Consider the following 14937-nt stretch of genomic DNA (forward strand, 5'->3'; position numbering starts at 1 on the left):
TAATATATGAATTTTGATACAGTAAACGATTAAAAAAGATTTCATTCCGTCGACTCAATGACATTTCAATTTACATAATGACAGCTCGTCCCGAAGTAAAACTTTCCGAGGGGTGATTCAAACGCGATTTCCATACTAAATTCAAATTTGTTTTAAAAATAGTTCCAGGGCACGGAAAATTATGAAACTTTGGATTCTGGCTCAGTTTTTAACGTAGAATCAGAATAGGTGAAAAACAGGATACCCCTAAACAAGCCAATTAGTATTTTCGAAGTTCTCCGTGTAGGTGAACCACTTCTCCTGGCCTATTTCTTTACGCCAAAAATGGTACTTTCTGACACCCATCCATTCCTCTGTAACATATTTTGCTGTAACATCCGTACACTGAAACAAGCGTTGCAGTAATAAGAACCATGAACGGTTTTTTTAAATTTACTATTCCAACTACGATTGAGCTATCATGAACGCTTTTTATTTGCGTTTTGTTCCTTCTCAATCCAACCGCGTCGATAGCCGAGCGGCTAGCGTTCGCGCTTGACAATCGCCAGATCCTCGGTTCGATTCTAGTCTGCTGCAAGTTTTTAACCATGATATTGTAATTTTTACTATACAAATGGTGCCATGGTAAAATTGAACGCACAATATATTCTAAATAAATGCGAATTTAGTCTGCACAAATCAAGTGGCGTTGTGTATTTAATTTAACCCTCTGATATAGTATTTTCAACCGCAACGCTGTTCTCAGTGTAGGACACCCACCCCCTCTAACGTTATAAAATTTGTGAATAAACCCAAAATAAAGCCTGATCAAAACCCGATTTCTTGCGTAACAGTTCTAAAGGGCCAATGATCAAATTGTAAACAAATCGGGTTTTGATACCATTCGATAGCATCTCCCAACACCCACAAACTATGCAAACATTGTCAACATAATCATAAAACTTACCGTTATAAACTCGGTTTTCAAAACGGCCAATAACCGCTTTTTTCCAAATCATTCATTGGCCCCACTCGAAAAGGCCAATGATTGGTTCTCGCTCCATCAAGAGGGCCTACAATCGGAAAATTGCGCAAACTGTCATTGGCCTTAGCATGGTGAGAGGCCAATGACTCTCTCTTGCTCATTCATTGAAAACCGAAAAGGCCTAGCCTTGGGCCAAGCACGCTAATAAAATTCTATTTTGGCCAATAAAAAAGGCCCATGCCTTGATGTGTCTGAGACACTACTTAGATGCATAGAATGCCATAATAACTGCTTCTCAATCATTTCAGTCGATATATTCAGAGTCGCATTGCCTCGCAAAATTGAAAACGCTCAAGTGACAAAAAGAGAATGAGTTTTACAAAACTGTATTTTGGTCTTTTTGCCAAACCATGTTTTACCGTTTCGCTGGATTGGATCAGCTGCAACATCTCTTTTCATATTATTATCGCATTGCGTGCATATAGGGGAATGATATTGAGCACATGATTGAGCATCATGATGTCATTGTATCAATCTGATTCAGATGCATGGTCGATCAAGCATATAAATATGCTTCCCGGCAGCAACACGAGCAACGTACATGCGCGACTTGCTCACACATATTTGCAGAGCGATCAATCACCGAAGAGAGGAGAAGCTGTATGTATTTGTTAGACGTGGGCTCCTTTCTCGAGATCCTACAACAAGATGGACGGCGTCGTCATCGTCATCATTCCCCACCGCAATTTCTTGTTTCAACCGACGACTGGTGCTGATTGCAACACAGCCGTCACCACCACCACGTCATGCAGTGGGAAACTCTCTTATGATCATGTGGGCGAAACCATCATAAAAACGGGGGGAAAATTGAGGGAGAATCAGTGAGAGAGCAAAATGTCCTACATACAGCTCAACGTTTCCCCTTCTTCTGTTGTTACATAGGACACATAGACGGATGGGAAGAAGTGACGTCGTGGGATTGAATGAATCAAAACAAAGCACAGCTGGTGTCTCCAATAGAGGTCCCCAAGCAAACTGCCACGAACACCAACGCACACTCAATATTACACAAGTCGATTTCCTCAGAATGAAAACGTATCGATGTTTGTTTGACGTCATTGAGCTTTCGGTCAACGGCAGGCCAACAAGGAAGTGGTTGTTTTGCAGCAATTCTGTTTATATTTGGATTCTCACAGCAAACAAAAGCAATGTTGTGACAGTTCTCACAGCAAACAAAGAAAATTTTGTCAACATTGCACTACTACGCAGGCAACTGGATTGGTCTATTAGCACACCGCAACAAAATGTCGATTATCAGCGTATTGAGTGCATGTAGGGAAATGATATTCAGCATCATGATCTTATTGTATCAATCCGATTCAGATCCATGGTCGATGAAGCATATACATATGCTTCACAGCAGCAACACGAGCAACGTGCATGCGCGACTTGCGCACATATATTTGCAGAGCAATCATTCACCGAAGAGCGGAGAAGCTGTATGTATTTGTTTGGCATTAGTTTCCTACAACACAATCGACGGCGCCGTCATCGTCATCATTTCCCACCGCTATTTCTTGTTTGCGCCGACGGCTGGTGCCGAATGCAACACAGTCGTCACCACCCGTCGTGCAGTGGGTAACTCACACACGAACAAGTGTGGGCGAAACCAGCATTGAAACGGGGGGAATATTGAGAGAGAAACAGTGAGAAACCAAAAAGTCCCAAATACAGCTCAACGTTTCCCCTCCTTCCGTTGTTACATAGGACACATAGACGGGGGGGAAAAAGTGACGGCGTAGCATTGAATGAATCAAATTGTTGTTGTTCGTGAGAGACTTTAAACCGAAGGTCATTCGTCTCTTCTTCAAATGAATAAAAACAAAGCACAGCTGGTGCCTGCGATTATCACACCGCAACAAAATGAGCAGTTCAACTTGAATGTTGAAACAGTTCAACGCACGTGGATACAAAATGAAATAAAACATGATTGTTGTGTGCTCAAATCAAAATATCCGATGATACTATAACTGAAACAAAATGACAGAAATGAATGTCCAATGTAACAATTGTTGAAACAGAACGACCTATGTGATTTATCCTATGTACATATTTTTGGTCAAAACGTCTTATCTGATGTTTTTATAGATTTCAGTGTAATTTCCAAATAAATTGACAAAATTTTATTTCATACGTTGAACTCTATTACACTGCTTCCCTCTACAAGCAACACAGTGGGGAAAAAATGTTTCATTTTGATACAGTTTCAAAATATATATTCACAACCTTCAAGCTCGATTTACTCGAAATCTCGCGTAACAATTCTAAAGGGCCAATAATCAAATTGTAAACAAATCGGGTTTTGATACCATTCGATAACATCTCCCAACACCCACAAACTATGCAAACATTGTCAACATAATCATAAAACTTACCGTTATAAACTCGGTTTTCAAAACGGCCAATAACCGCTTTTTTCCAAATCATTCATTGGCCCCCGCTCGAAAAGGCCAATGATTGGTTCTCGCTCCATCAAGAAGGCCTACAATCGGAAAATTTCGCAAACTGTCGTTGGCCTTAGCATGGTGAGAGGCCAATGACTCTCTCTTGCTCATTCATTGAAAACCGAAAAGGCCTAGCCTTGGGCCAAGCACGCTAATAAAATTCTATTTTGGCCAATAAAAAAGGCCCATGCCTTGATGAAAATCGAGAATGGGCCAAGCATTTAAACTCATCATTTTTTCCACATTTTTGTCAGTTTTCAGAATAAAATCAATTATTAGTGTGTAGTAACAGTAAATCGTCACTCAACTAGCAAGAAATCACATTGATTGATTTGAAATCTGAAAAATAGGAATTGAAAATGTGGTGAATGATATTTAAATCGAATTTTCTCAGAGTCAACGATCTGAGGATTGGCCCTTTTGAATTGTTACGCGAGAAATGTGTGAATTGTTAGATAGGCCGTTTTGAAAAGTTACGCGAGAATTGAATACTGAAAAATAGGAATTGCAAATGTGGAGAATAATATTCAGATCGAATTTTCTCAGAGTCAACGATCTGAGGATTGGCCCTTTTGAATTGTTACGCGAGATTTGTTAATAATTCCATCATTGGCCCCTTAGAAATGTAACATGAAAATTAATTTGGCCGATATGGCATAAAATTTGGCAACGTTGCATCAAGAGATCGCAACTTAACGAAAGTGTTCATCCACCCTGCCTGGAGGCGCAGCTTTTTAATTTTGAGTTCATCCTTCCTTCACTCGAAAGTCGAAAGCAATCAAAAAATCCAAACGGTCGTCGCCAAACACGCAGAGAGCAGTCTAGTGCCGGAAAAGTTCTCCAAATCGGAACCAATTTGTGACCCGCGGAACGCCGAGATAAGTCATAATTTCGTCTATCAATCGAAGGCTGTTGTCTCCTTCGGGCGTGGGTGGGAAAAGATCTAGCGGTTCGCGAACGGCTTTCAGTAAAGGCAGTCCTCCTCTGGAAAGGGTAAACATGGATGCCAGCAGTGGAGTGAATACGAGCAACGGAAAACCGCTCAAATGCAACCAAAATGTTCAGGTTTATCTGCGAGTCAGGTGAGTTTTATGGATGATTTTGAATAGTTTTCAAGATTAATGATTGTGTGTTTGGTTTTTAGGCCTACCAATGCGAGGGAGAAGTTGATTCGTTCCCAGGAGGTGGTGGAAGTTGTTTCCACTCGGGAGGTGATGTTGAAGCCCATGTTGGTCGATACCAGGAGTTCCAAGAAGTTTACTTTTGACCGGGCATTTGACATCCATTCGAAGCAGCATGAAGTGTACCATTCTGTGGTCGCCCCGTACATCGAGGAAGTGCTGGCCGGGTTCAATTGTACGGTTTTTGCTTACGGGCAAACGGGAACCGGAAAGACTTATACCATGGTGGGAGAAGAACAGCCCGAGTTGAGTTCCGGATGGGACGATGATACCCAAACGGGAATCATTCCACGGGCGCTGAATCATCTGTTGATGAGCTGAGGATGACGGAGCTGGAGTTTTCGATGCGCATTTCGTATCTGGAGCTGTATAATGAGGAACTGTGCGATTTACTGTCCACCGACGATACGGTCAAGATTCGTATCTACGACGATGTCAATAAGAAGGGGTCCGTGATTGTGCAAGGTAGGTTTCAGCTGCCTTAAGCATTCCCACAGTTATTAACTGAGAGCTTTCTTTGCTAAAGTTGCCATTTTCGCATTCGTTTATCTTGTGCAGGTACTATGATACTCTATGCCCAGGAAAGTCAAGGAAATTTCCGTTACGAAAAGATCCTGGACCGACCGGCATGGCCGCGGACTCTTACCAGTCTGCTAAAAAACGCCCCTGGGGCTGACTTCCCAAATTTAAATTGCTCGTATGTGAGCATTGATTAACTGTTCTGAAATTAAAATAACTAAAACGGCCACTATGAAAAATAGTGTCGCCGTACTCTTGTTTGCTTGGCAGAACCGTAATTCTGTCAGAATGGTAAGAGGAAATTAACCATCAACGTTTTACAAATTTTTTAAAACCAGTTTTTTTGTAGAGAAACTTAAAAGTAGATGGAGTACCGTGTACCTTTTAATTCCGCTCCTAAATGCTTATCTTTGACAGATACGCGTATTTCGACTACCACTTGCAGTCTTCTTCAGTGTCAGTTACTCGTATCCATACACTCGTATCCATCCATAACTGACACTGATACGAGTAACTGACACTGAAGAAGACTGCAAGTGGTAGTCGAAATACGCGTATCTGTCAAAGATAAGCATTTAGGAGCGGAATTAAAAGGTACACGGTACTCCATCTACTTTTAAGTTTCTCTATTTGAGATTCTGCTCAGAGGATTCGAACATTCATTAAAGAGCAGTTTTTTTGGTCAAAATTTAGGCAGTGCTCACGAAAATTTATCATTGCATTACACTTGCTATCTGGACTGCAATGATAGATTTTTATGAGGATTTATTTAAATTGGAATGATTGAATGATGGATTCTTGAGCCTTTAATCCCATACACGGTGGCGCCTTTGTTTTGATGCTATGAGTGCCGATAAAATGACCTTCAAGAATCCATTAGTTGTGGTTTCATGAGCGGTGGAAAAGTATAGGTAGTTTTAGACTTCTAGAGTATTGTAGACAAAGTTGTTTCAAAACATCTTAGTCAGGTAGGGTAAAAATAACACAAACTTTCCTTAATCATAATCTACACAAGTATACACGAATTATTTTTAAGCATACACTACCCGTCATAAATACGGACTCACTCAAATAAGTATTGCAACACACAGCTGAATATTGAATCACCCTGAAAAGTTTAGCATCACCTCAAAACAGGTTATTTCACATTGCTATATCTCGAGATCCTTACGACTTACAAAGAAGCGATCTTCAGCAAAGTTGTTCAGGGGATCAAGGACATCCGGAAAGCGAACAATTTAGTTAGCGATTTTGCCGCTAGGTGGCGCAAGTGAGCATTTAAAATTGAGCATTTTGAACAAGTTCTAGCTTGTGATCCATAAGAGATAGAAAGTTCGGGTCTTCGGCAAAGTTGCTCAGGGGTTCAGCAGGGGGTTCAGGAAAGCAAACAGTTTAGTTCGCGATTTGGCCGCTAGGTGGCGCAAGTGAGAATGTAAAATTGAGCATTTCAAACTAGGCACTTTCAGACCTGCAGCACTTGAATATAAAGCGAATCAAACCTGAATCACTTGAATATGGAGCAAATCCGACATGAATCACTTGGATATGAAGCAAATCAATCATAAATCACTGGAAATAAATCCTAAATCTCTTGAATATGAAATCAATCAGACCTGAATCACTTGTACATAAAGTGAATCAAACTTGAAACATTTGAAAATGAAGTGAATCACTTGAAATCATTTGAACATCAATGAATCAAACCTAAACCAGTCGAATATGAGTGAATCAGATAAGAATCACTAGGATATGGAACAAACTGAATCACTTTAAAATGAAATGAATCAATTCTGAATAACTTAATAATAAAGTGAATCTGACGTGAAACACTTGCGGGTATGGAGAGAACTAAACTTGAATCTATTGAATATAAAATGAATCAATCCTGAGTCACTTGAACATGGAGTGAATTTGACATGATTTTTGTTTACTCCATATTCAAGTCAAACCTGAATTTCTTGAATATACAGTCGACTATCCACAACTTGATATTCTATAACTCGATATAATCTATAACTCGATCGATTTTTCGGTCCCTTCAAATTCTCATATATCGTGCTCTCCATAAGTCGATATTTCTATAACTCGATATCTCCATTAGTCGATGTCACGTGAGAGGAAAATTTCCCTCCATAACTTGATATCCATTTTAAAATCCTTCTTATACTGGGAAACTTGGACTTATTCTTGTCTGGAAGTGAATAAATACTTGCAAGTTGTAATCAATGTTTAAAACATTAAAATAAAAAAAAATACGTAAGGAAAAAAATGGGATATTTGTTTGTTTGTAAAATAATATCAACAAAATATTATTGCTTTCTTAAAGAAGTAATCATATATGTATTGGAAATACTGAAATTTGTTTCTTCGATTTTGGGATTTTTTGCGTTGATATATTCTATAACTCGATAATTCTATAAGTCGATGGTCCCTTGAATATCGAGTTATGGAGAGTCGACTGTAAAGTGAATCAAACCCGAAAGACATGAATATAAACAGAATAAGACATCAATCACTTGGATATGAAGTCAATCAAACTTGAACCATAAAGAGACTCTAACTTGAATTATTTGAATATGATGAATATGAGTCCTGACTGAGTCACTCGCACATGGAGTAAGTCATACCAGAATCACTAGCATATGAATCAGATATGATACACTTGAATATACATTTGATCAGACCTGAATCACTTTAATTTAATATGATTCCATCCCTAATCACTTCAACTTCCAAATGTCAAAGGATTTCTGAACAGCATTCTGGAAATTCTATCTTATCAAATTCATAATGTTAAGGTACAGTCATCCCTCCAGAGTAAACTGTTTCCTGGATGCCCTTGACTTTCCGAACAACTTTGCCGAAGATTCAAACTTCCTATCTCATCTGGCTCGAAAAATAGAATTTGTTTCATATATTTAATTAAATATGCGTACTAGTGCAACCTAGTGGCAAAATAAGGAACCAAAAAATTTGATATTTGGATGTCCTTTACTTTATTTCTGTTCTTTACTTACCGAAGACTCGAACTTTCTATATCTTGTGGATCGCAAGCTAGAACTAGATCAAAATGCTCAGTTTTACATGCTCACTAGCGCCACCTAACGGCAAAATCTCAAACCAAACTATCTGTCTTCCTGATGTCCTTGACTTTCTGAACAACTTTGCCGAAGATTCGAACTTTCTATCTCTTATGGATCACAAGCTAGAACTAGTTCAAAATGCTCAATTTTACATGCCCACTAGCGCCACCTGATGGCAAAATCGCGAACTAAACTGATCGCTTTCCGGATGTTCTTGATCCCCTGAACAACTTTGCTGAAGATCGCTTCTTTCCAAGTCGTAAGGATCTCGAGATATAGCAATGTGAATTAACCTGTTTTGAGGTGATGCTAAACTTTTCGGGGGTGATTCATTATTCAGCTGAGTGTTGCAATACTTATTTGAGTGAGTCCGTATTTATGACGGGTAGTGTATATCTAAGTTTAGAACACTCACAAATCCTTAACAGACGCGACCACCAATGTTAACAAATTAAATATTGAAAGTAATCCAAATCGCCCTGGAATTTGGGTCACAATGGTCTATCGAGTATACTGCTGTTGTTGTTGGTTTGAGAGGGACTTTAACCCGAAGGTCATTCGTCCTTTCAAGTATATTGCTGTATGTAGTCACACAGTTCTTGTAAAACATTTTCCTAAATGTGTCGTGTACTTAACGTGCAGTTAAGCGCATCGTGGTAGGGGGGAGTTGTTCGATACCCGCTTCAGCCATCGAAACTTTTCGTCAGGAAGGTTGCTCGGCTGTGCCACTGGAGCATGCTTCTCCGTTGTCTAGTGAGTTGCGAGTGACGAAGGTCTCTAGTAACAACGGTTTTCGAACTAACATTCCTTCCCGTGTATTTGACAGATACGCGTATTTCGACCTCAACGTAATTCCCTACCCATTTTTTATATAAACTTAAAAATAATATCTGTTAGGTACATTCCATCCCTCTTTTGTTGAAACTTTAAATCTAAGAGCTGAAAAGTACATCACGGGAACGATTAGTAGGTACCAAGTTGAACAGCCATGTATTGCCGTTGCCATTGTCTCTGTAGCGTCGTAGGCACCTGTTTGCAAATTTCCAGACTCTTCGCCACATCCAGTTTACAAGGCGAAGAAATATTTCGCAAAATTTTGATATCGGCCGTCGTAATTGTATGACCCTCTGAAAAGACATGTTCTGCCACCTTATATTTGATATCGTATGTCATCCCGTTGTCGTCTTCTGATCTTTTCCTATTTCCGCTAAGTGTTCCTTGAATCTAATCTCGAGAGATCGCTTTGTTTGACCAACGTAGATCTTGCTGCTGCTGGGAACAGCTGATTTTGTAAACACCAGCCTTGTTTGGTGTGTTTACCGGATCCTTGGTAGAGCGTAACGAAGTCTTAAGTTGGTTGTCCCTGCTGGAAAACACCAAATTGATTCCGAAATTCCTTAGCTTTGGGCGGAGTTGTTTGCTGATTTGTATGTCGTATGGGATGGAGACTGTCTTCATGGGTTCGGTGATAGGGGTTAGTGTCGTCAAAGCACTCCGAATTTGCTGTCTATCCTTTTTGTCGATGATGGATTTTATCGTCCTTTCCTTGTATCCGTTGATCCTTGCCGTCTCGTAGATATATTCCAGTTCATTGATCTTTCCGTCCTCGCTGAGGGGGGTAGAGTCTGCATCATGTGGATCATGTGTTTGTAGGCTTCCTATAGATTTCGAAGTTGTAAGATGAACTTTCTTCCCTGGTGACAAGTAGATCCAAAAATGGTAGTTTTCCAACCTTTTCCTCCTCGTGGGTGAACTTATATCCTTGTGTACGCTGTTGATTGTATCCAAAATTTTAGCCATATCGTTCCGCTTGATAACGCTCGTTGACATATCAAGACTAACAATTCAAAAGGCCTCATCTCCAAAAAGTAAATAATGAGAAAAATGCAATCTTGTTTTGTCAAACAATAAATAAAATATAAATTATGAGTTTAAGCATTGTTTGTTATTTTATCGTCCCGAAAGTCGATGGATAAACTGATTTATAGCTATGAATATTAATTACTATCATTTTAGCAAAAAATCCTGCTAAAAAAACGAGTAAAAGGAAATGAGGCTTTTATTTCACCAAAAGCTGTGCAGCCCTTTTCATTTGTGCCCATAGACGCCGGCCGACGCTGATGAGGCCTGTGAGTTGACGCCTTTGTTTACTCTAAAATGTGTTGAGGCCTTCTAGTTGTGGCTTTTTTTTTTCTTTCTTTATTATTGAGACTTTCAGCCCTAGGCTGGTTCATCTCATGTTGTGGCTTGTTTTTTCATCATCTTCTGATGTGGCCTTTTGAAAATCATTCAAAATTGATGATGAAATAAGAAATTTGAAGTGTAGAAGAGTGTTAAGTAGTGAAGTAAAGTACATGAAGATCCCTACAGCAAAAAAAGATTTGTGCGGTCGATTAAATATGTGATTGATTGAACCCTTCGTCATCCATGAACATTATGTATGTGCTACGCGAGTTTGTCGTCGAGAAAATGTATGGAAATGTTGGTTCAATTGAAATAATATTGCAATTGAACGTTATTTTTCATGCAATTGAAACCAAATCGTGTTTTTGTTGATAATTTGTGAAGTACAGACAGGCTGACACAGGTATTATTAGGTAGTATGATACAAAATACATCAGTCTACAGGAACCCGATAATGTTCGCCGTTTGGACAACCACTGTATAAAATAATACAAGAAGCAGTCGCTCCGTAGTATAACCTGCATCTACTTAGTGAATTTGGAACGTTTTTCGCAATCTACATTTCAATTTTGATGTTAGTTTAACAGGCCTCAACTCGGTTTCCGTCAGATATAGAAATGAGGCCTTTTTGAGAAAAGGCCGCATTTGCGATATCCTGGTTAGCGGAAAATGAGATGGGGCCTTTTAGAAAAATGTTATTTTTTCAACTTTTATGCATATTTTTAAATGACTATTGTATGTATTGGACGTATTTTTTGTTTGTTTTCTTCGTTTCAATCACTAGTTGTGAGTTTTAAGAACTTTGGATGATTCCTTATACAATGTTTAGGGACAAGGAAAATTCTCAAAATTTCGCTGATACCAAGGAGATGAAAGAAAAATTTTGCGTATTAATCGCGGTCCCATAGTTTGATCATATTTGTCATAAAAATGTATATTTACAGTAAAAATGACCTTTATATGCGTAAATTTCAAGCATTTTTCGTATTTTGCGAACTGAGATAATAAGTTTAATATCATATTATCAATGCAAAATTTGAAGCAAGAAGAAAGACGTTTAACTTGAAACTAAACGTCTAGCACATTTTTTTCATATGAAACTCGGCTTACAAATAAATAAACCATTCTTATGATCAAAAATCTGAACTTTTCTGAGATTATCATATACTTACTTGATACTTGATGGGCAACAATTCCTTGCTATTGCGTTGAATCTACGCCGAATGAAGAAGCCTTCTCCATTGGACCCGGTCCTGGGCCAATTGCTTCCAGTCGCCCTGAACGTTAAGCGACCTTAAATCCTCCTCAACTGCAAAAAGCCATCTGGTGCGCGGCCTTCCACGGAGGCAACAGCCTCTCCCTGGTTCCCTGCTGAATATTAGTTTAGCTTGACGTTCCTCCGACATGCGAGCTACATGCCCAGCCCACCGCAACCTGCCGTGTTTTATACGCTTAACAATATCCATTTCATTATAGACTTGGTATAACTCGTGATTCATGCGACGCCGCCAGATGCCATTGTCCAATTTACCGCCGAGTATTGTTCGCAGCACTTTACGTTCAAAGACCCCAAAAGCTCTCCGGTCGACCTCTTTCAACGTCCAAGATTCGTGGCCGTACAGAGCTACCGGAAGAATTAGAGTCTTGTACAACGCGAGTTTGGTCTTCGTCTGTAAGCTGCGGGACTTTAGCTGGTTACGAAGTCCGTAAAAAGCCCGACTCGCAGCTGCAATACGCCTTTTAACCTCGCGGGTAACATCATTATCGCAAGTCACTAGAGTTCCAAGGTACACAAATTCTTCAACTGCTTCAAATATATCACCACCTTTCACCACCTCACTACCAACATCACCTAAGGGCCCACGATGTCTACCAGCGACCATGTACTTTGTCTTCGTGGTATTGATAATGAGCCCAATTCGCATTGTCTCCCTTTTAAAAGGCACGTATGCCTCTTCCACGGCTCGGCGATCAAACCCCCGATTAGGTCGATATCGTCCGCAAAACCAAGGAGCATATACGAACGTGTGATAATAGTGCCATTCCTATGCACGCAAGCTCTCCTTATTGCTCCTTCTAACGCTATGTTGAACAATAGGTTTGAAAGTGCATCGCCCTGCTTCAATCCGTCTAAGGTTACGAAGGATGTGGAAATCTCATCCGCAACACGTATACTTGATTTCGATCCTTCCAACGTTGCACGAATCAGTCTAATCAGCTTCGTCGGAAAGCCATGTTCCATCATTATTTCCCACAACTCGTTTCTTTTGACTGAATCGTACGCCGCCTTGAAATCAATGAACAGATGATGAGTCTGCAAGTCGAGGATCGAGGATCGAGGATCTGTCGCAGGGTAAACATTTGATCCGACGTCGATCGGCCCTCACGAAAACCAGCTTGGTATTCGCCGACGAAGGACTCTTCAAGCGGTCTCAATCTGTTGAACAGAATACGTGACATTATTTTGTACGCCGAATTGAGGAGTGTTATTCCTCGGTAATTGGCGCACTCCAATCTATGCCCTTTTTTGAAGAGAGGGCAAATGAGGCCATCCATCCAGCTAGCAGGCAGTTCTTCTTCCTCCCATATCCTTAGTAGTATATGGTGAATTATTCTATGCAGCTGCTCACTACCGTGCTTGAGAAGTTCGGCCGGGAGCTCATCCTTCCCAGCAGCCTTGTTGTTCTTCAGCTCTTTAATCGCCTTCTTAACCTCATCTAGAGATGGAGGCTCCACAGCTTTGACCGTCGTTGTCGATGTTCATTCTGTTCTCCGATGCTCTATCGTTCCATTCAGTAACGTTTCGAAGTGCTCTTTCCACCTGGCAGCCACCATCGTTTTATCTGTCAGCAAATTACCTTCACGGTCGTTGCACATGACGGGAGACGGCGCTGACTTTCTCCGCACGCCATTGACAGTTTCATAGAATCGTCGCATATCGTTCTGTTCCATACAGTTTTGCGCCTCGGCTATCACGGTCTCATCAAACTCTTTTTTCTTCCTGCGATGGATTCGCTTTTCGGCCGATCTTGCTCCCCTGTACCGCTCTCTGTTCAGCCTGGTACCAGACACTAACATCCGACGTCTGGCCACGTTCTTTTCATCCGTCACCCTCTGGCACTCCTCGTCAAACCATCCGCTTCTGGGGCGTCTTCGAGCAGTACCTATCACTTCTCGCGCTGTTTCACTCACCACTCCATGGATTGCATCCCATAGATTGTTGAGGTTTTCGCTCACATTGACCTCACTTATCCGCTCGTCCAGCTTTTGGTGGTATTCAGCTGTAACACCGTCTGCTGAGAAGCGCTGGATATGGAATCGCTGTTGTTCGCTGTGGTCTTGAATTCACTACAGTTGATAACCGCGCTCGAATTTTACTGACAACGAGGTAGTGATCCGAGTCACTCCTGAAACTCCTAACATCGATGACATCTGAGAAATGTCGGCCATCCACCAGAATATGGTCTATCTGGTTGCAAATATCACCATTTGGATGGAGATTATCATAAACCTTCAGAATTCAACTATTTACGCGTCATTTTCCAAATTTCGCGATGAAGGATAAATTCCGTGGCTTTCGCGAAATTCCGAATCTCCATTATTCCTAACGTTGTTATTCTATTTAATAGTTCTTATTATTTAAAGCTAATTGTATCACGATATCTTAGCTTTTTGACGATGTCCAGCGCTGGTTCATCTCCTTGTATACTTTTGTTGATACATCAATGCTTTTAAGTGAAATGATGACAGACTGTTGAACGCTTAAACCCACTTTACGCCCACCGCAATTTATCAGTTGTCGGTCTGTTGAGCAAGAAAAGCTATATTCACACATAGTTTATAATTCAATTCAAAGCCACATAAATTTGGTTTATATAATAAAATAAAACATAATCAATTTGGCCAATATGTTTATAACATCTGGTTTTGGTTCCAATCAATATTGCGCCTAGTATCGCGCGACATCTGTAAGCTCCATGCAACATTAGACTGATGCAAATTTTGAAGTTTTTGCTCCCCTATGCTTAAACGATGTCAATTATGATGAAAATGATCCTCCCAAAATTTGAAGTGATTCGGAAGATATTTGACTGTGCACACGCCATTTGAAGTTTATATGGAGATTACTATGGAAAACGCCAATCCTCTGGGTTCAGCCCTCTATATCTTTGTCATAACATTTTATGGAAAAGTGAATACACTCACCTCATGTGAAAACTTCCCAGCTACAACTTTGCCGAAGATCACATTTTGATGGGACGTAAGGATAATTTGTTATTATTGATAACAAAGTCTATATCATGCTGAGATGATCAATCAATTACTTTCAGAGCAACACTGCTTTTTTGCTGTAGAACATAGTAGCCTGGATTACTTTGATCTATTCTTCCCGCCAGGAGTACCACTGCTGCCTGCCGAACAGTTGGTGAAGCATGCTACATGCAAACCAACTTTATGATGATGAATAACAATTTATCCTGACGTCCAATCAAAAAGTGGTC

General features: G+C 40.2%; 1 protein-coding gene across 1 annotated transcript in view; it reads left to right on the forward strand.

Moving 5' to 3' along the window:
* The first annotated feature begins 4179 nt into the window (after nt 1-4179).
* LOC5563731 (kinesin-like protein Klp61F) overlaps nt 4180-14937 on the forward strand; it is a 43554-nt gene continuing 32796 nt past the window's right edge. The window contains 3 exon segments of the mRNA XM_001647972.2: nt 4180-4550; nt 4613-4956; nt 4959-5114. Coding sequence (XP_001648022.2) covers nt 4468-4550; nt 4613-4956; nt 4959-5114 — 583 coding nt within the window. The 5' untranslated portion in view covers nt 4180-4467.

The sequence above is a fragment of the Aedes aegypti genome, chromosome 2, assembly GCF_002204515.2.
Source record: "Aedes aegypti strain LVP_AGWG chromosome 2, AaegL5.0 Primary Assembly, whole genome shotgun sequence".
Lineage (NCBI taxonomy): Eukaryota > Metazoa > Arthropoda > Insecta > Diptera > Culicidae > Aedes > Aedes aegypti.